We start from the raw sequence: 22,640 nt of genomic DNA on the forward strand, positions 1-22,640 counted from the left end.
GGTAGTATAGTCATTTTCACAATGTTGATTCTTCCAATCCAAGAACATGGTATATCTCTCCATCTATTTCTATCATTTTAATTTCTTTCATCAGTATCTTATAGTTTTCTGCATACAGGTCTTTTGTCTCCTTAGGTAGGTTTGCTCCTAGGTGTTTTATTCTTTTTGTTGCAGTGGTAAATGGGAGTGTTCCCTTAATTTCACTTTCAGATTTTTCATCATTAGTGTTTAGGAATGCAAGAGATTTCTGTGCATTAACTTTGTATCATGCTACTTTACCAAATTCGTTGATTAGCTCTAGTAGTTTTCTGATGGCATCTTTAGGATGCTCTATGTATAGTATCATGACATCTGCAAACATGACAGCTTTACTTCTTCTTTTCTGATTTGGATTCCTTTTATTTCTTTTTCTTCTCTGATTGCTGTGGCTAAAACTTCCAAAACAATGTTGAATAATAGTGGTGACACTGGGCAACCTTGTCTTGTTCCTGATCTTAGTGCAAATGGTTTCAGTTTTTCACCATTGAGGATGATGTTGGCTGAGGGCTTGTCATATACGGCCTTTATTATGTTGAGGTAAGTTCCTTCTATGCCTACTTTCTGGAGGGTTTTTATCATAAATGGGTGTTGAATTTTGTTGAAAGATTTTTCTGCATCTATTGAGGTGATCATATGGTTTTTCTTCAATTTGTTAATATGGTGTGTCACATTGATTGATTTGTGTATATTGAAGAATCCTTGCATTCCTGGTGTAAACGGCACTTGATCATGGTGTATGATCCTTTTAATGTGCTGTTGGATTCTGTTTGCTAGTATTTTGTTGAGGATTTTTGCATCTATGTTCATCAGTGATACTGGCCTGTAGTTTTCTTTCTTTGTGACATCTTTGTCTGGTTTTGGTATCAGGGTGATGGTGGCCTTGTAGAATGAGTTTGGGAATGTTCTTCCCTCTCCTATATTTTGGAAGTGTTTGAGAAGGATAGGTGTTAGCTCTTCTCTAAATATTTGATAGAATTCACCTGTGAAGCCATCTGGTCCTGGGCTTTTGTTTGTTGAAAGATATTTAATCACAATTTCAATTTCAGAGTTGTGATTGGTCTGTTTATATTTTCTGTTTCTTCCTGGTTCTGTCTTGGAAGGTTGTGCTTTTTGAAGAATTTTTCCATTTCTTCCAGGTTGTCCATTTTATTGGCATATAGTTGCTTGTAATAATCTCTCATGATCCTTTGTGTTTCTGCAGTGTCAGTTGTTACTTCTCCTTTTTCATTTCTAATTCTATTGATTTGAGTCTTCTCCCTTTTTTTCTTGATGAATCTGGCTAATGGTTTATCAATTTTGTTTATCTTCTCAAAGAACCAGCTTTTACTTTTATTGATCTTTGTTATGGTTTCCTTCATTTCTTTTTCACTTATTTGTGATCTGATCTTTATGATTTCTTTCATTCTGCTAACTTTGGGGTTTTTTGGTTCTTCTTTCTCTAATTGCATTAGGTGTAAGGTTAGGTTGTTGATTTGAGATGTTTCTTGTTTCTTACCGTAGGATTGTATTGCTATAAACTTCCTTCTTAGAACGGCTTTTGCTGCATCCCATAGGTTTTGGGTCATCGTGTTTTCATTGTCATTTGTTTATAGGTTTTTTTTTTTCATGCGGTACACGGGCCTCTCACTGTTGTGGCCTCTCCCGTTGCAGAGCACAGGCTCCAGATGCACACGCTCAGCGGCCATGGCTTACGGGCCCAGCTGCTCCGCGGCATGTGGGATCTTCCCGGACCAGGGCACGAACCCGTGTCCCCTGCATGAGCAGGCAGACTCTCAACCACTGTGCCACCAGGGAAGCCCTGGAAGCTTTTTTTTTTTTTTTTTATTAAAGAACAATCTGTTGAATACTTCTTTTAAGTATACATTGATTTGTAAAACAAGACTTTTATTAAGGAAATTTTACTGTAATTGAAATTATCCTCCATATTATAAACTATAGCAGTCTGATCTCTTTAAATAGTTAGAAATCACTTTTATCAGTATTCCTATGAACTGTTTCTAGTTAACAGCACTTCTGACACCTAGTGTGGAGTTTTCTTTTCCACATCAAGCAATTCTCCAGTTCGCTCCACTGGGATACCAGGTGGATGTCCTAAAATTTAATTCAGTTCTGACACTAACTACCTGGATTTAGTACAGACCCCGTAGGTTAAGAACTCAGTCTCAGAAGACTGCCCCTCACTTCAGGTGCTAATTGAAAGTAGTAGGTCCTGATGTTATCCACTCTTCTGTCCAACTTGGCTATAAATTAGGGGTTCTCAGGATCCCCTGCTCAGATTTGATAATTTGCTATAATGGCTCACAGAACTTAGGGAAACACTTTGCTTGCTATTACTGGTTTATTATAAACGACGTTATAAAAGATAAACAGCCAGATGAAGAGCTTAATAGGGCAAGATCGGGAAGGGTCCTGGACACAGGAGCTTCTGTCCCTGTGGAGTTTGGTGTGTACCACCCTTCTGGCACATGGATGTATTCACCAGCCTGGAAGCTCCCTGAACCCCATCATTTATGGGGTTTTAATGGAGGTTCATTACATAGGCCCGCTTGATTTAATCACTGGCCATTGGTGATTGACTCAATCTCTAGCCCTCTAATCGCATGGTTGGTTTTTCCAGCTACCAGTCCCCACCCTGGAGCTTGCTAGGGGCCCATTAATAGTCACCTCATTAATATAAACTCAGGATGCTCAAAGGCACTTATTATGAAGAACAAAATGTACTCCTTAACCCTGTGATTCAGGAAATTTCAAGTGTTTTAGGGTCTCTGTTCCAGGAACTGGGGACAAAGACCAAATATATATTTCTTATTATATAACAGTATCACAAATATGTTTTTTGCTAATAGATTTTTATGTCTAAAAATTTCATTTTGAAGATAATTTCCAGATATTTTTCTGTCAGATTATTGTTTTACTGTGCATTAAAATGAAATTAATTAAAATGAAATTCTTGCTACCAAAGTTTATCATCTTTGTTGAGAGGTTTTAACTGTGTTTTCTTCTTATGGGAGCAACTTGGCAAATACTTCTGAAAATCATGTCAGTTTGGGTTTTGGAAAGGGGAAGTAAGGGGAGAGTCTTTGCCTAGTTATTGAAGTTAGGAATACGATAATTTATATAGTTTGAAATTAATAATAGAAGGCTTTTTTTCTATTTCCTATAAGAATATACTAAAATGAGTAGATTCCTGGTGCATTATAAGTGTTGTTAAATATATTTTTAATGTATAATTTCTGTTTTACAACTCACTTTTCTCACAGAGCTTGTCAAAACACAATAGAAGCAATATTGGAACCGAAGGTGGACCACCTCCTTTTGTGCCTTTTGGACAGGTAATGACTTTCATTTTGGCAGATGAATTTTAATCAGCAAAAAATGTTTTTCATTTGTATTCAAGCTGTGTTTAGTTTTGTGCTGAACTGTTCACTCAGAGGTCATAGGAGTTATATGGAAATATATTAACTACAGGAAATCAATAATTGTGGAGGGTTTTCTCGTTATTGTAATTAAGGTTTTTGTGTAGATTCTTTTCTCAAAAGCTGTTAACCCAGGGCTTCCCTGGTGGCGCAGTGGTTGAGAGTCCGCCTGCCGATGCAGGGGACACGGGTTCGTGCCCCGGTCCAAGAAGATGCCACATGCCGCGGAGTGGCTGGGCCCGTGAGCCATGGCGGCTGAGCCTGCGTGTCCAGAGCCTGTGCTCCGCGACAGGAGAGGCCACAACATTGAGAGGCCTGCGTACCGCAAAAAAAAAAAAAAAGCTGTTAACCCAAAGATTGAAACAGTTAAGAGACACACCTGAAATGCAGCTTAAAATTAATATCAGATGGTGGTGGGGGCATTTTTTTTTGAGAGAGAAATGCAAAAGTAAGAAGACAAAAATATGCTATAATTTCTCACTTTGTTCATTAAAAACAAAAGAGGGAGAAAAAATAAAAGCATCAACAGAAGGATTGACAGGAGACAAAAGAGTGAGAACATGAGGCAGGGAAGGGCATCAATGCACTTTAGGAGAGCCTGCTGTCCCAGCTGCCCTTTCCGAGATTCTGTTCTTCTGCCTTGATCCAAATGCCCATCTCAGTCAGGTACTTAATTTTATTTCCAGTTGGTATTTTCATTTTCAACTACAGCAGCCCTGATTCTTCTCTCACATAAGCTAAAGGTTTTCCTTCTGTTTCCTAACTTTCAACCCCCTTGCTGCAAAATGTTACCCTGAGGTACTTCTTCAGCTGACCAATATCGTGTGTCTTCCTGGTTGTGCTAAGCCTCAAATTGCCTTTAAAACAATCTCCTCCAGCTTGTCCCTGCTTTATAACTGAAGAATCTGAGAATAATCCCTGTGGCTGCTTGCTCTTTGCCACATGATGCCACTAAAATTTAGCTCTTGGTAATCTGCCTTGCATTTGTGCTTTATTTTCCTTCAAGAGTGCTGGCTCAAAGTGAAGATGAGTTGGGGACACAACAGCTAGGAAACAGACCTATATCTCAATAACAATTAAAAAAATTTTGGTATGAAAAACAGATACCTAGTTGATCAGAAAATAAGTGGGCAGGATCAATTGACTGGCATCCTCTTCAAAACCCTTTTTGGAGGGTCTGCTCAAAATTAAATAAGACATTCTTGCATCGTGGCTATTTTGAAAGTATTTAAAACATATGTCATTTTTTATTGTGCTTTGGAACATGGGACAGTCAAGATAAAAGGAGGCATGATCTGTGCTGATGATATTATTTCTATCAGTGAAAAACCCCAGAATGAAAACAGAGTGTAAACACTTTAATAATTTATATTTGAAAATAACAAATGCTGTGTTTGTAAGAATTTTCTTTCCCCTTAAACATTTTGGTGATAATATTTCTTTCAAAAATTGCTCACAGAGACTTATGATTTAATATTTTCAAGAATTTGAAGTGTGTTTATAGCTTTTTTTTTGTATTAGGAAGTATATTAAAAGTTATAGCTTAAATAATATTATTTGTTTATGAAGTCCATTGTGAAAATCTGTTATTCAGCATCTTAGCCTTGAACATCGGTTAAAGACAAAATATGCTTGGCTGTGTGTTAGAGTCAGCTATTTTATATTTATATTATTGAAAATCAAAAATCTGTATATTTGTATAACACATTTATTTGAGAGCATATTTTTATTCCTCTTTAAAATTATCAAGTTGAAAAAGGTTCATTTTATAGGATTTTTGCTGCTAGAATTAGAAGAGAGAACAGAATTCAGGACTTATTTTTAGACAATGATGGCTTTCTTAATTTGTCTTAAGAGACTAAAAACCTAAAACTTTGCAGACTGATTAGGGGGAGGGAGTATGTTTTTAGCTTTCGGCTTATAAGATGAGAGACACCTTTCTATATGTTAAAATAACTATAAACCCTCATGGATATTGTGGCATAATGTGGAAATCAAGGGCTTAATTAAAAACTGAATTTACTTCTTGTGCAATAGTCTAGACTGTTTGAAATTTAAAATTATTTTAAGTCATTATCCTAAAATGAAACTTAGATCTTTTGGTTTGATGTATGTTTTAAATATTGGGTTAGCCACCATGTTCATTCATAAGATGTTACAGAAAATCCCGAACGAACTTTTTGGCCAACCCAATATGTGCCCTGTTTTAGATTGCCTACATTTAGTGTAGCTTTCATTTACCAGTTACAATTACTTAAAAGTTACTTCAATTAGCTTTCTACCTTTATTTTTAAATCTATGGGAAATAATTGTATTTTTATGGGCTCTTAGCTGTTGTGATACAAATATTTCTTTTGAAGACATTACTTTCTTATGAAAAACTTGCATCTCTTTTGGAACTACTGAAACAATTTATTTTTATTTATTATTGCCAGAAGTGTGTATCTCATGTCCAAGTGGATAGCAGAGAACTTGATCGAAGAAAGACGTTACAAGTTACATTGCCTGTCAAACCTCCAAATGATAATGATGAATTTGAAAAGCAAAGGACTGCTGCTATTGCAGAAGTTGCAAAGAGCAAAGAAGTAAGAAACTAAATCATTATGAATTTTTCTTATTCCTTGCCATTATGTTCTATTTAGATTACTCACAATCATTATTGTCTTTTCACATAAAGTAACTAATTGAACAAACTTTTGACATTCTTTTTCTATATTCCATCAGTAGAAAATGCCCTGGTGCCTTTTGGAGTCTTATGGTTACACATTTTACTCATAAACATTCCTTTTCCAATCTCCTTAACAATTCCATTAAGTTACCTTTGCTAGCAAACCACCCTTCTTTTCTCCCACTTTCTTTTCTTCTTAACAGTATACAAATGAACACAACTTTTTTTTTTTTTTTTTTTTTTTAATGGCAGAGGGTTTCCCATTATTAGTTGGGATAGATGATACTTTTTGAGGATAATTTTCCCCTATAATAGAAATTTTTGAGGAATTCAGGTAAACATTAGAGGGTAAATCAGTGGCTCAGGATTAACATTTTTAACATTCTTAAATCTAATGTGTAGTAAAAAATAATTTTTATCTTTGGATCATATGTGCATTTATACATACCCTCCTTTATCAAAAAGTTTTCTTTTCATTATTTGTAATTGCTTGCTTATTTGAAATAGGTGTTTTCTGTAGTTATTTATTGATTTTTAGATTTTGACAAGAAATTTTAGTTCATGAATTGGTTGCTTAGATAGATTTTTCTTAACCAGTGGTATTGAAATAGGTTTCTTTATTCAGAACCAGTAATAAATCTTAGCTAACAGCTGTTTTCCTATTTAAATTCAAATTTTAAGTAGGAGACTTCTTGAATTTTGGTAGTTCTTCCTGCAGTGTCTTTCTGTCCTGTTTATGTAGGGGACAAGAGCACAAATTCTGGAATCAGGCAGACAGGAAACATATCCTGCTGACAACCTTGGATAGGTTACTTAAGTTTTGTACCATATTTACTTTATCTATGAAACTGTGAGAATCAAAAGTGCTAATCTTTAAAACATTTAGAATACTACATGGCACAGATCATGATATAGTTACTGAACTCCAGTTCGGCAGCTTGTCACTCAAGAATCCAATGCTGAGAGTGTTGGGTTAAAGGAAAGATAGCTTTATTGAGGAAGCCGGGAATCCTGGGGAGAAGGTAGATGTATGTTCCAAAAAACCAACTCCCAACTCGTTAGTTTTGCTTGGAGATTATATAGGGGAAAGAGGAAAGGGCTACATGCTCATGGGGAGGGGGCTGTCTTCCATTTTCAGGATGTTTTTCTTTATCATACGATTCCAAGTAGCTAGCAAGTCTCGCTTGTGGTTGGAACATTAAGTCATAAATCTTTGATTAGCTGTTCCTGGAGAAAAAGGAACAAGGGTGAGACCTATAGAATAACTAATCTTCAGTCTCGATATACATCAACAGCTTTCTTCATCCAACAAGCTAAGCTAAGTTAATGGTAAACTAGGGTAGAAGTCAGGCATAGTAAGCATAAGATCACAGCCATATCCTAACTAAGAAATAGAGTTGGAATAATGCTGAGAAGCTGAGAGCCCCTAATTATAGTCTCACTGCCTCAGTTAAAATAGTCCTTTGCTAAAAGCCTTCAGTAAATGTGACTATTGCTGTTCCTCAATGTTTTCTCTATTCTAAGACATTTAAAAATCATTTTTAATATTTCTGAAATTAATTCATTTTGCACAGTTTACATAAAATGCATTTCTTCTTTCCCAAAAAGCTGTTAAAATTATGGAGTTTCAGAAAAGGATATTGGGAGTATATCAATTTCTTAATGATTATAGGAAAGTTGTTCTTTTGGTTTACATTTTTCTCAGACAAACTTTCTTTCCAAAGTCTTGTTTGATGTCTATTTTCTGGAAGATGGGAATCAGACAAGTTAGGAAATTACTGAAGTAATCCAGGGGGAGAAAAGTTTTTGGTAGCAATGGCAGCTGTGTAGGTGGTACAAAGTGTTCAGATTCTGGTATTTTGAAAATACAGCCATCAGAGTTTCTGAGAGATTAAAGATGGAGCTTGAGAGAAAAAGAGGTGTTATGAATGACTTCAAGGGTTTTGGCCTGAAAAATTGGCTGGTTAGAGTTGCTTACTTTGTACTGGAGAAGACCAGGGTGGAACAGGGTGTTATTAATATAATTAGTATATTAATACTGAGGTACCTCTTAGGCATCCATGTGGTAATGTTTAATAGGCAGTAATACAGAGAAGAATGTAGCTGAAAGGTGAGTTTTGGATTGGATGTATGCATTTGAAAGCGGTAGGCGTATGGATTATATTTAAAATCATGAGGTCAAATGAGATCACCAAGGGAATGAGAGCTGAAGGGAAGAGAAGAGGAGAAGGAATGAACCCTGTAGCATTTCAACCTTACCAGTTGAATGAAAGAAGTTGAACCAGCTAAGGTGTGACCAGTAAGACAGGATCAAAACAAGAGAATACAGAAATTATTTCATGGAGGATGATGTATTGAATTTATCAAAGACTGTTGAAAAGTCATGTAAGATGTGGCCTGAGAATTAATGTAGAGTTAGAGGAGTCATTCATTCTCTCCACATTCCTTTATCATTCATGTAGATGCTGGTAAGATAAAGTATAAGTGTGCAGATATCAGTGGGTGGGTTGATGTGGTAAAAATCTATGTAAGTTCTTTAGTGATTATTTCCATTTTTTCAGTGAGGAAGTAAGCATGGTCAAACAGGCACAATGAGGGAGAAGATGTTTGAGATTTGAGGAGTGAGGAGAACATGTAAAATAGTGGTTTTTATTATTTGTATTATTTGTCTACTTTCTTAGATTCTAGAATCCTATTACTGGATCATGAACATAATGTAACAGATTCCTAGATAGGTTTGGTGCCTTGCTAAAGAAGATTGGGAGGGTGAATGGGCTAAGAAAATGTAGTAAGATTGCAAGACAGCATTAAGGCCCACTTGGGGTTTATGATGGTGATGATGTCACAGATGCCTAATTCACATAATATGGACGGGATGGTGTGGCTCATACACGACAACATCAGTTACCTTATGGGTAATGTTTAAGTTGTGATGTTTCTAGATATTTGTATGTTTAGTGGGTAACAACTGTTTTAAAGCAGTGAAAAGCAATTCTGAAAATGCTATTTATCCTATTCCTTAATCCATAAAATGGAAAGAAAATAATAAGGAAATGCCTCCAGAAGATGGGACTATTTCACTGGCACCAAAATAAAAAGCACTTTTGGAGTTACATAATTTAAATTCCAGAAATATATTTAATTTGGAACAGGTCAGGATCCAGACTTTTCAGGTAACTATGTTCTAATATATTAAGCAAAACAGTAATATTGCCATCTGTTATGAGTGTTTACTATGTGCCAGTTATTGAACTCATCACTTCATGTTGATGATGTCACTTAATCCTCACAACATCCCAGTGAGGTAGGTGTTTTGGGGCCGTCCAGCGGCTTGTGGGATCTTAGTTCCCTGACCAGGGATCGAACCCCTGCCCCCTGCAGTGGAAGCGTGGAGTCCTAACCACTGTACCACGAGGGAATTCTCTCGTCCCTGTTTTAAAGATGAGAAACCCGAGGTTCACGGAGGGTAGAAGTTAAGTGACTTGCCTGAGGGCGGGAACTAGGAAGTGGCTCAGTACAGATTTAGTCCCAGCCTTGTGTAGCTCTTAAGCCTGTATTCTTACCTGTACTACATTGTCTCCCAATCTAATAAACTTTGTATCACATTAATATAAACTCACATTTTTCCTTGTGGTTATGTAAGCAATGACTATCAAGGCATTCCAAAGCTATTTTTTTTCTTTTTTTGCTGGGATTGCAGAAACCAAAAACTGAATGAATCCAGTAATGAGTCTTCGGTCTTTGAAGATGTAGTTTTAATTTTGATTTGAATTAAACTTAAATATTGTGATGTATCAACTACCTAATAGAGGTATTTAATATGTTGTCCATTGATGCTTATCTCACATCATTTTTCTATTTTTCAGATTCTATTTCTTTACATTTTCATCTGATTCAAAATAATTTCCCAGTCTTATATAAATGTATATCTAGGATGTTTTCTTATTGTAATCATTTTAAGATACATTAAAAGATATTGATAATTATATCTAATAAAAATCAAGTCTTGGCTTCTGCTTTTATTAGCTCTTAGAAAACTATAAAGATATTATATAACCAGATATTTAATTTAATATTGTACAAATAACTGCGGAATGCTTTTCAGTCATGAATTTGTATCTTTCCTAACCGATGTTTTTTATGTTCTAGTCTTTCCACTGTAGTTTTGATAAAACAAAAATGAGATCAAATTCAAATTTGATTACACATATAATTATTCAAATAAGTCAGACAAAATAAGAAATATGGACTTTAAAGCTTTTATACATAGTTGGTAAGATATAGCATATGTGGTAATTAATGTAAATAATAAATTAGTAATGAGACTTTTAATCCCATGTTAAAATTTGTATTATTTTTCTACTTTCTTAGGTTCTAGAATCCTGAACATAGAATCCTGAACATAATGTAACAGATTCCTAGATAGGTTAGGTGCCTTGCTGAAGAAAGCCTTGCCATGTAGCTGGATTTGTCTCATGATATCAGTCAAGTATTTTACCCTAGAATAATTTTTGACACCTAATCTCCATAATACTTGTACTATTTTCTTTTCTTTTATATTGTTGTCTACTTAAGTTTATTCTGATGATTTGCCTTGGAGATTTAAAGATTATAATCATGTAATTTTTTTAATTGCCTCCCCTGGACTTGTGAGATTATGACTAGTAGATATTTAGAAAGAATTAGTTAACATTTCATTTTTTTCCTGTAAAACATAATTAAGAAACTTAACTACTTCAGATTTTAGTCATAGCTTAGCCTTTAGAGCTTTTTTAAAATGTTATTTATTTACATTTCTTTTATCTTTCTGTTATCTGAAGACCAAGACATTTGGAGGAGGTGGTGGTGGTGCTAGAAGTAATCTCAACATGAGTGCTGCTGGCAACCGAAATAGGGAGATTTTACAGAAAGAAAAGTCAAACAAATCAGAGGGAAAACATGAAGGTGTCTATAGAGAACTGGTAAGGCTGAAGAACCAACCACAAAGTTTATGTCTTTTTTTCTTTAATAGCCTTGGATTTTTTAATTCTTTCTCAGAACCACCACTGGCTTTTTGCGTATATTATAAATAGGTGTCACAACTCTAAGAAGGCTTTCATTAAGGAGTCCAGTTAATAATTTCCAGTTATTTCATGGAAAATTTGGATTGGTTGAAAAATAATTTACTTAAGTAAAATTTACGTTTTACTTAACTTTCTAATGTCTGAATGATGTCTTTTAGAATGGATTGATAAAAAGTCATCAAATTTAAACAGAAAACACTCAATGGAAATTATATTCTAAAAGATGATGCCTCAGAACCATACAGTTATGGGCCATTCCCTACCTTCCCCACATCTTTTCTCAAATTTTGTCTAAAGTGATTTTGTTTTGTTGTGTTCTTTGGGAAAAATATATTGAAATGGAAAATGTATATTATAGACTCAATTGCAAAATATTCCTGGATTTTTGAGATAATGGGAGGAGTCAGAGATATTTCTGGTATGCTACAGTGTCCTCAGATATAAGGGAACTGACAGGAATTCATTTTCCTCTGCCTTTAAAGGTTAAATGACTTTGGGTGATTTTGTCTGTAGAGTGCTAAGACTAGCTTAACTAATGGGGTTTCATCATCCCATATAACAAGAAATTTGGAGATAGATGGTTACAAAGATTGGTAAATTCAGCAGTATAACAGTGTTGGAGCTCTGGTGAGCATCTCTCTAGTTTCTTGGTTTTCTTCTCTGGGTTACAGGATTCTCTGTGTGTTAAATCTTCATGCAAAAAGTTCAAAGGCAAGAAGGAAAGGGGACATTTATCTGGGTGTGGATCTGTTTTATCAGAAAAAAAAATAATTTTGGAAATCTCCAGTAAATTCCATCTATGGTTCATTGACTAGAACTAGGTCACATGCCCACTCCTAAATCAATCACTAGCCAAGGAGAATAGGTTTATAACAGAGCCAGACTATCTTTTCCTTGAATACATGATCATCTCTTTCTTTAAAAAAAAAAGTCAGTTTTCAGGTTTGAGTGGATACAGCAAGTTGAAAACTACACAGTCTCTAACTCAAGAAGCTCTTAAACTTGAGTGAATTGAGAACCCTCATCTGGGGATGTCTTGCCATAGAACACCAAAGACCAGCAGTTTGGGATTGTTGTGAGGAGTAAAAACATATGAAGGGAGTGATATCACAAAGATGGCAGAATGGAAAGCTCCAGAAATTGGGCTGTCCACCAAAACAACTCTTAAGCTGACAAACATTGTCTGAAGCAACTATTTTACAACCCTGGAGTCAAATCAAACTCTTGCAGCATACAGAGTGGTGATTAATGAAGAAAGAGGCTGGTCACTGGCTGACCAGGGAGATAACGGAACAAAGACTCCAGTGATCACATATCACAAGGAATAAAATCCTTACAAAAGAAAATCTGGAAAAGTTGCTAAACAAACTTACAGCTGCAGTCTTAGGTAACAACAGCAGTCCCTGAGGAGGAGGGAGAATCTGATTTCCAAAATTACCATCAATACAGTATTCAGAATTTTCAGTTCTCAACAGAAAATTACAAAGCATACCATAAAACAGGAAAGTATGATCCACTCACAGGAAAAAAAAGAAATTGAAAGGAACTATCCCTGAAGAAGCTCAGGCATTGGGATTACTAAACAAGAACTTAAATTAACTGTCTTAGAAATGCTCAGAGGTGTGAAGGAACCATTGACAAAGAGCTAAAAGCAATCAGGAGGACAATATATGAACAAGTAGGGAATATCAATAAAGATAAATTATAAAAATAAACAAAATAGAAATTCTGGAACTGGAAAGTACAGTAGTGGAAATAAAAAATTTCATTAGTCAGGTTCAACATCAGACTAGAGCAGGCAGAAGAAAGAATCAGTGAACTTTAATATAGGGCAATTGAAATTACCCAGTCTAAGATGCAGAAAGAGAAAAAAAATGAAGAAAAATAGAGCCTAAGGGACCTATGAGGTACCATCAAATATACCAACATACACATTATGTTGTGTATGTTCTCTTCCCAATAGAAGAGAAAAGGGACAGAAAAAATATTTGAAGAACTAATGCCCCCAAATTCCCAAATTTGATGAAATCTACAAATCTAAGAAGCTTAGTGAGCTCCAATAGGATAAACTCAGAGACACACCAAGACACATAATCAAGTTGTTGGAAGGTACAGACAGGAAATCTTGAAAGCACTGAGAGAGAAGCAACTCATCAAATACAAGGGATCCTCAATAAATAAATGGCCAATTTTTCATCAGAAAGTATGGAGGCAAGGAAGCAGTGGGGTGATATATTGAAAGTACGGAAAGAAAAAAAACTGTTCACCTGTAATTCTGTATTCAGAAAAACTGTCATTTAAGAATGAAGGAAAAAAAAAAAAAAAAAAGAATGAAGGAGACTATCAAAAGGACAGTTTGAAATTTTAATGACCAGGAATCCTGTTCTTTTGCATGTTGCATGGTATTCAGCTCTTTATTTTCAACAATTGAAAGAGGACTTGATTGGGATGTCAGTTGACAGGTTCTTAAAATAATTTTTGATAATAGGTGGTATAATAGGTTGAATTGTGTCCCATCCATCACCCCCATGCTACCCCCCTGCCAAACAAGATAGTTTGATGTCTTGACCACCAGTACCTTAAAATGTGACTGACTCTTTTTGGAAACAGGATCTTTGCAGAGATACCAAGTTAAAAAGAGGTCATTAGGTTGGGCCCTAAGCCAATATGACCCTAATTTAATCTCCTTATAAAGAGGGGAAATTTAGACACAGAGATAGACACTTACAGAGGGAAGTTGACCTGAAGACACACAGTGAGAAGATGGCTGTGTGACTGGAGTGATACATCTATAAGCTAAGGAATGCCCAGGATTGCCAGCAAAGAACAGAAACTAGAAGAGGCAGGGAAGGTTCTACCCTAAATCTGTCAGAGAGAGCATGGCCCTGCCAACAGCACTGAATGAGAGTTAACTGGTTAACTGCAAATCAGGTTAACAAGAAAGGTACAATAAGTTATACCAAGGTTGGATATTAATTGATTCTTGAGTGTGTTTGGTTAAATTCTATGTATGGGATAATATTCTTAATTAGATATTTACTTGGGAGATAATTGGGAGAGGGAAAGGCTTTGGAAGGATTTTTTTTACATTTAGATAAGTTTTTGAATAAGAAGGATGAATTATAGTTTTAATGTCTAATCCTTTTTACATTTACTTTAGTAAATGTAAAATGTGCTGTGCTTTTAACAACGTCTACATGGGTATCAGAGTAGCTGTCTGCACCATGCATGCCATGTGTAATGCTATCTTAAAGCCTATCCATCTTAACTCTTAAATGTGTAAAAGTTAGTTATGTATTCCTCAGCTGGTTATGATTCAGTAATTTCTTCATGGGATATGTTTATGTTACTTAAACAGTTCTTTAATTCTACTCAGGTCTAGATTTTTCAAGATTTGGGGTTCTGACATTTGTAAAGTAGATTTTTTACTTGGGGTACAGGCTGTCAAAGCTTCATAGATAGTATTGCTAATAAATATAGAGCAGAGTACTGAAACAATAGAGAGTAGAAAAAAAACCAAGCTACTGAGATGGTACTATTTTGTTAGCTTCTTTTTATACTTTGCATTTTTGGAGAGGTGCTATATAAATTGCACTTCCTTAGGACAGAGAAGTATCAACCATGAAAATTTTTCATTAGGTAGTTTTCACTGCCTGTATTATTTTCAAAAGCCTTATTCTGACATATAAAATTTCTTTTTTGTTTGTTTTGCATTTGTAATGATACAGAGAAAGTACTCAAGGCACAACCCTGCATATCACAGATCCTTCCTTGACTATTGGTATGAAAAAACAGCAAGTGATGTATTAATATCACATTTTTTCCATAAACATCAGATGTAATTTTTAGTTAAAAAACAGCATGTAGTTAAAAACTTATACCTTGCTTGTTTATTGGCTATCAGCATAACTTTTCTCTTCGTTCTTTACAGGTTGATGAGAAGGCTCTGAGGCACATAACAGAAATGGGCTTTAGTAAAGAAGCATCAAGGCAAGCTCTCATGGATAATGGCAACAACTTAGAAGCAGCACTGAATGTACTTCTTAACAGCAATAAACAGAAACCTGTTACGGGTCCACCTCTGAGAGGTATAATTCATTAAGCAATGTGCCAGACAGTATTATTTGATTTTCAGAGAAATATATGTTGTCGACAAAGACTGGGTTTTGTTGCTGTGAAGGCTATAACTTCATTTACCATTATGGTAAGTGGAAGGAGCAGCAGTTTGGGAACCACAGTCTTATGTAGGTTATTCTTAGTCTCATTGTCTTCATCTTTATATAAAGTAGGTCTAATACCTTATTTAACAAGGCCATGAATAATACAGAAAATATGAAGTAACTAGCTCTATTAACTATTTCTAGAACTAGGCCATTTGTATAAATGACTAGTCTATAAACTTTTAATAATTAACAGGAACATGACTTTTATTTAATGTTATTTTAAAATTATTGTATGGTCAAATGTATTATGTGATTTTTCAAGTCCCAATCCTATATTCTTTTAAAAAAATAAGTGGTTGCTATACAGCAGAGATTGGCACAACATTGTAAATCAACTATACTTCAATTAAAAAAAAAATAAGTGGTTAAAGAAAAATCATACAAAAATGATTTATTTTCCTTAAAAGATAATTTACATGAACAAATTCAAATTTCCAGATAGATCATTTAAAGGATTAAAGGTACTACTTAATATAGTCATTTAAAAACATTTTTGTTTTAATGGATGTAGAATATACAGAAAAATATGAAAAGAAATATATATATAAAGTTCTACTTAAGATGTCTGCTGATTATATTTTAGTGTATATTCTTTTTTTGTTTTTGCATGTATAATGTATATGTCTTGCTTTACTTCTTAAGGTAAAGGAAAAGGCAGGGGGCGAATAAGATCTGAAGATGAAGAGGAACTGGGAAATGCAAGGCCATCAGCACCAAGCACATTATTTGACTTCTTGGAATCTAAAATGGGGACTTTGAGTGTGGAAGGTAAGCCAGCTTAAAGTAGATTTCTTTTTTATTATTTATTTATTTATTTATTTATTTTTGCCTGCGTTGGGTCTTGGTTGCTGCGTGTGGGCTTTCTCTAGTTGTGGCGAGCGGGGGCTACTCTTTGTTGTGGTGCGTGGGCTTCTCATTGCGGTGGCTTCTCTTGTTGCGGAGCATGGCCTCTAGGCGCATGGGCTTCAGTAGTTGTGGCATGCAGGCTCAGTAGTTGTGGCTCGCGGGCTCTAGAGCGCAGGCTCAGTAGTTGTAGCATACGGGCTTAGTTGCTTCCTGGCATGTCGGATCTTCCTGGACCAGGGCTCAAACCTATGTCCCCTGCATTGGCAGGCAGATTCTTAACCACTGCACCACGAGGGAAGTCCCTAAAGTAGATTTCTTTTTGAAACACCAAACTTTATTTGGAATTGTACAAAAAAGGTATAATATACTGACAGTGTGAATGTCTACTCTTGGGTATTTACAAATTTATTTAATTACAAATTTCCTGTTTGACAAAAGTACAGAAGAAAGTTTTAATTGTTGCATTCTGAAAATATTAAAGCTTATTTTGCCCTCTAACTGTACGATGGGCAATATCACCAAACTCTTTCCCTCAGTTTACTAGATGACAGATTTAGCTATGAAAACATATTGTAATGTTGGAGAAATTACTATATAACTTTATATAACTTTTTTGATTGTGAAATTGGTCTCTTTTTTCTCTACATATTACACGTTGTATGAAAATATGTGGTTATGGTTAGGGTTAAATGAGCACAGTGAGTGAGTATGCTCCCACATTGTGATATATTTCTTAGTATGATATATTTTAGTGATTAACATAATACTGAAAGAGATATAATCATGTTAAATGTTTATTTTTTAATTGAAGTATGGAATATGATAAATATTTTCTAGAATTGTAAGATTTTAATATATGATTCCAAAAAGTTAGGGAAATATTCTTTTAGATTTAGTTTTCTCTTTCAGATATATTTCAAATTAAATTTAAGCTCAGAGATAAAACACTTTTATAACAAATTTGAAGTTTACAGATTTCATGAAAATGGAATCTTTTGTTAGATGACAAAGAAAAGATAATGCATTGTTTGAAAAACAAATGTTGGATGTAGAATGTAGATGAGATTTGTAAGTAGACACATGTAAGAGCAATATTTTCTTGCTTTTAAAGTATGATGAGGGCTTCCCTGGTGGCGCAGTGGTTGAGAGTCTGCCTGCCAATGCAGGGGACACGGGTTCGTGCCCCGGTCCAGGAAGATCCCACATGCCGCAGAGCGGCTACCGTGAGCCATGGCTGCTGAGCCTGCGCTTCCGGAGCCTGTGCTCCGCAACGGGAGAGGCCACAACAGTGAGAGGCCCGTGTACCGCAAAAAAAAAAAAAAAGTATGATGAATTCATTTCCTGTTGCTGTTTCACAAATTACCAAAAGGTCAGTGGCTTAAAACAATGCAAGTATACTATCTCATAGTTTCTGTGGTTCAGGAGTCAAAACACAGCTTACTTGAGATCTCTGATCAATGTTTCACATACTAAAATCAAGATTTCAGCTGGGGCTGTGATCTTGCCTCAGGCTTAAGGTCCTCTTACAAGTTAACTGGTTGTTAGCAATATTCACTTCCTTGTGGATGTAGGACTGACATTCTTGCTTTCTTGTTTGATGTTTCCTGGGGAGTGCCTTCAGCTCCTAGAAGCCCTCAGGTCCTTGCCACGTGACCTCCTCCCTAGGCAGTTCACATGTTTGCTTCTGCAAGGTTAGCAGGAGAATCTCTACTGCTTCTTAAAATCTGACTTCTAGATATTTTTGTCCCAACCTTCCTTTATACTATCCCAATCAGAGCTCCTTTGATTTCCTTTTATCCTTCTGTCTCCCTACATTTGCTTTTGACTCCTAGAGTCTCTACTAAATCCTAATGAAGTTGAGACCAAGAATAGTAATCTACGGTGACCTGTGTGTCTATCAGCTTTCAGTTCTCACAGAACACATCCTATACCAACAAAATGTAGTATACTAGCATTCCACTTGGGAAAAGGTATTAAAGTTAATTAAGATACATGACATGAATAATACACTGAAATCCAAACATCAGTGTTAGAGAGATTTACTTCTGAGGGAACAGAAATTTATAAACACATATGTTAATATTGGATATTGTTTTAGTAGACTGTTTTGTATTTACATTATTGTTCTTAATATGGTACAGAGTCAGCTAGAATATGAGAAAGATATAGACATTATAATAGTATTTCACACCCTAGATTTTCACAAGGAATATAACCTGTGACCTTCATAAATCCCCAAATTAAAAAATTAGGTATTTCTAATGTTTGTAGAGGCTCTTAAATTTTATCCAAATTCACATGTTCCTTTGATCATCCTAACCCCAGAAATTACCCTCTCCAACTTACATTAGAGTTTTCTGTCCTACTTGATAACCACTGTTCTCAGAGAAGCAAATTTCTGTTCTTTCCTAGAAGTACTGTGTGGGGAGGCCAGCTAACCAAGATGGGAGATAGGCAGAGGCTTCTTAGAGTAGGTGGCATTTAGACAGGTCAAAGGAGGAGTGTTGGGGGAAGGGTGGTCCAGATGTAGGGAACTCTGCATGTCCAGGCTTGGAGGCAGCAGAACGCCAGTTCCTATGCCTGGGAGGTTATGGGAGAGGTAGAGGTATAAGGCCAGATGTAAAAGTGGTAGTCTGGAGCCAGATCAAGAGGATTTTGTCCTAAGGAGTTTTTCCTGTATCCAAATGACAGTGTAAAGCCATGAAAGGGTTTGTGGCATGACAGTAACAAAGTTTGGTGCTTTCAGAAAAAATTTTTGTCCATTGGCAAGGTGGAAAATGGGATTGAGACTGAAGTGAGGCTACAACTGTATGTGTTGTAAGAAATTGTTCATTCTATATATGCAGTATTTTATGTAGTATTTATTTGTACCTGGTCTATGATAAGCAGCAGGGGTACAAAATTTAATAAAATACCTCATTCAGAAAATTCATGGAAATAGATGGATTTTGTAGCTCTTGCCCCAAAGAAGCTTACTGTTAGTTTGTGAGACAGAAGAAACCACAAACTTAAAAGGTCATAGGAATGCTTATTAAAAAGAATATTATTATTTACTTTGTGTAAACCTTTTTATCATTTACTTAGTGTAAGCAACACTAAACAAAATATAAAGACTTAGCAGAGGTATTTTGAATACAATAGTCAAATCTGATCTGACGTTTTTGTAATCTGTAATAATATTACATTCTTTATTTCAAAGTTTTATTGCCAAAATAAGGCTAACTAGTTGTTTTGAATGGCTAAGAAATCCTTTAAACAGGCAGCCTTGAAAATACTGCTTGGTTTGCTATTTCATTGTTTTAAATGTTTGAGCAGAGAAACTTATCCTTTCAGTAATAGCTCTTCTCACCCTAAACTCTTTCTTTCATGATGCTGACATCGCATCAGAGGAGATTAATGATAACAAACATGAGCACAAGCAGCGGGACAATAAATTGATACATATATGGACTGAAGATTATCATGCTTGTAGATGTTTCTTATGCAGGCATGCCTGGAAGATATTGCAGGTTTGGTTCCAGACCACCGCAATAAAGTGAATATTGCAATAAAGCAAGTCACACGAATTTTTTGGTTTCTCAGTGCATATAAAAGTTATGTTTAAAAAAAAAAAGTTTATCCTATATTGTAGTCTGTTAAGTATGCAATAGTATTATGTCTGGAAAAACAATGTACATACCTTAATTAAAAATGCTTTATTGTTAAAAAAAATGCTAACCATCATCTGAGGCTTCAGCAAGTCATAGTAGTAACATCAAAGATCACTGATCACAGATCACCATAACAAATATAATAATAATGAAAAAGTTTGAAATATTTTGAATTACCAAAATGTGACACAGAGAATGGAAGTGAGCAAATGCTGTTGGAAAAGTGGTGCCAGTAGGCTTCCTTGATGCAGGGTTGCCACAAGCCTTCAGTTTGTTAAAAAAAAAAATGCAATATCTGCAAAACGCAATAAAACGAGGTGTGCCTGTATTCTCTTGGCTCTGTCTTCATGCAATCCTGTTACAATAAAGGTGACAGGATTAATGGAAATGCTTGATGTGTTGTCCTCCTCAGGTATCTTGCAAAAAAAAAGATCATTCTGTTATTTCTTCTCTTATTAATTCTCATACTATTGAGGTATTTCTAGGTGAGCTGAGGTTCATAGTAAACAGTTGAGGCAAGTTAATGAATTGTTTTTCTGCTTACTTCATGATTTCATGTTTCTTTTTAATTGAAAATAAAGCCCAGAATAACCTCTTACTTTTGTAAAATTGAATCTCCACTTTGGTTTTCCCTCAGAATTTGGTCATTGTTCCATAAATCTTACGTTCTAAAATTAACTCTGCATTGATGGGAGAAAATATTGGCCATTTTTCTAAGGAAAATCTAGAAAGCTTTTCAGGATAGAGTCTCCATAAATTTTAATGGTTAAATGCCTTATGGACAGCTAATGAAAATAACTATGGGCTTTTAATTTTATTCATGTTCATATCATCAGTGTCATTATTTGTGTCTGTTACATACCTAAATTGATTATAAAGAAGTTATCATTATTCAATGGTGTGTATATTTGGATTTTTTTTAAATGTTTGTTTCTAATTCAGTTGAATTATCAAACCTCTCTTGCTTCTATGTTTTGTATCATTTAAGCTGTCTGAGGATTTTGTTTAGTTCAGGTAACCCTAAAAGTCATGTTTAGCTGAATAAGCCTAGGCCTGGATGGACTTGTTATGTCATATCAAATTCTGTGTAACGTGTTAGGCTTGTTGGAAAAAAAAAAATACATCCTCTAAGAATGTGTTTCTTACAGATTTAATGCAGGTAAGTAACACATTTACTTTCACATTGTATTATGTAATTTTCTCTAAAAGAACAAAGGGCACTATCATTTCTTTATCCTGATTTTTAGAAATTTCCGTCAGAGATACAGGCTTACCTTGGAGATAATGCGAGTTTGGTTCCAGACTTCTACAATAAAGCAAACATCACAATAAAGCGAGTCACACAAATTTTTTTTGATTTTCCAGTGCGTATAAAAGTCATGTTTACACTATACAGTAGTCTGTTAAGTATGAAATAGCATTATGTCTAAAAAAACAATGTACATACCTTAATTAAAAATTACTTTATTGCTCAAAAATGCTAACCATCATCTAACAAATTCAGAGTTGCCACAGATCTTCAGTTTGTAAGAAACGCAGTATTGGCAAAGTACAATAAGGTGAAATGCAATAAAGTAAGTAGTGCCTATAATTGATCATCACATGTACTTTTCCTAGAGATTTTCTCGTACCATTAACATTTTTGTTGTGTCTTTTAATTCAAGTCAAATGTAATTCTAGTTGACATTATTATCAATATTCTGAAAAAAATGAGGTTGGGCTTCCCTGGTGGCACAGTGGCTGAGAGTCCGCCTGCCGATGCAGGGGACACAGGTTCGTGCCCGGGTCCGGGAAGATCCCACATGCCGCAGAGCGGCTGGGCCCATGAGCCATGGCCGCTGAGCCTGCGCGTCCGGAGCCTGTGCTCTGCAACGGGAGAGGCCACAACAGTGAGAGGCCCGTGTACCGCAAAAAAAAAAAAAAAATGATGTTGGATTACATTGTTTTATGAGAGTAATCACTAAAGTGTTCTATGTGATATGTAATAATTTGATGTCAAGTCGGTTGATGTCAATATTCAACTGATGAGTTTGTGATAGGGTTGTGTTCAAAAGGCTCATATATAGGCTCTTAAAAAAATTTTGGTTTCATAGACTAGATAGAGTTCATGGCCAGATTATCAGGCCAACTTTCAACTTTACATACCTTAAGTTTATCAATATATTACTTCAGTAATACATAACTACCATTTGAAACAATGCCCACTAGAAATATATATTTTAAGTTTCAACTTGGGACAAAAAGAGTAGGTTTTATTCTTTCTATTATCATGGAAGATATCTGGGTTGGCCAGAGATAGAGGGAGGGGTTGCCTTAAGACAGTAACTTTACTGTTTTAACTTTTTACATCTAAATAAAACCAGGAAAACCTTCATTTTTCCAAATGGGGAACAAGAGGCATTGTGAGAAAAGTGGACAGAGTAACTTTCTTAAATTCATACTCCTCTGTTTCCTTGTTTCTATAGCTTATTTTGTAAATTAAGTATGTGTTACAAGTTTTATTTATGTTTCTCCATATTTTGTGTCAAATTTTTAGAAAGTAGACTAGAGAATATGACCCAGTTGTATAAAGGGTAAACACTTAGAAAAATATGAACAGAATTCAAATAGAGATATTTTTTATGAAAAGGATAAGATTTAAATTAAACAATTATAGGAACTAAGAACTCATCCAACATTCATAAATGTTGGACATGGTCATAGGTGATCAAGCTTCCCCTTTCCAGGACCCAGTC

The 22,640-nt window shown here is 35.2% G+C and overlaps 1 protein-coding gene across 1 annotated transcript in view; it reads left to right on the forward strand.

Moving 5' to 3' along the window:
• TDRD3 (tudor domain containing 3) overlaps positions 1-22,640 on the forward strand; it is a 198,325-nt gene that overhangs the window by 119,786 nt on the left and 55,899 nt on the right. The window contains exons 6-10 of the mRNA XM_082859705.1: positions 3,300-3,371; positions 5,891-6,040; positions 10,944-11,084; positions 15,118-15,274; positions 16,052-16,177. Of these exons, the coding sequence (XP_082715831.1) occupies positions 3,300-3,371; positions 5,891-6,040; positions 10,944-11,084; positions 15,118-15,274; positions 16,052-16,177 (646 nt within the window). The remainder of the gene's footprint in view (positions 1-3,299; positions 3,372-5,890; positions 6,041-10,943; positions 11,085-15,117; positions 15,275-16,051; positions 16,178-22,640) is intronic.

Source organism: Leucopleurus acutus, assembly GCF_964270905.1.
Source record: "Leucopleurus acutus genome assembly, chromosome: 18".
Lineage (NCBI taxonomy): Eukaryota > Metazoa > Chordata > Mammalia > Artiodactyla > Delphinidae > Leucopleurus > Leucopleurus acutus.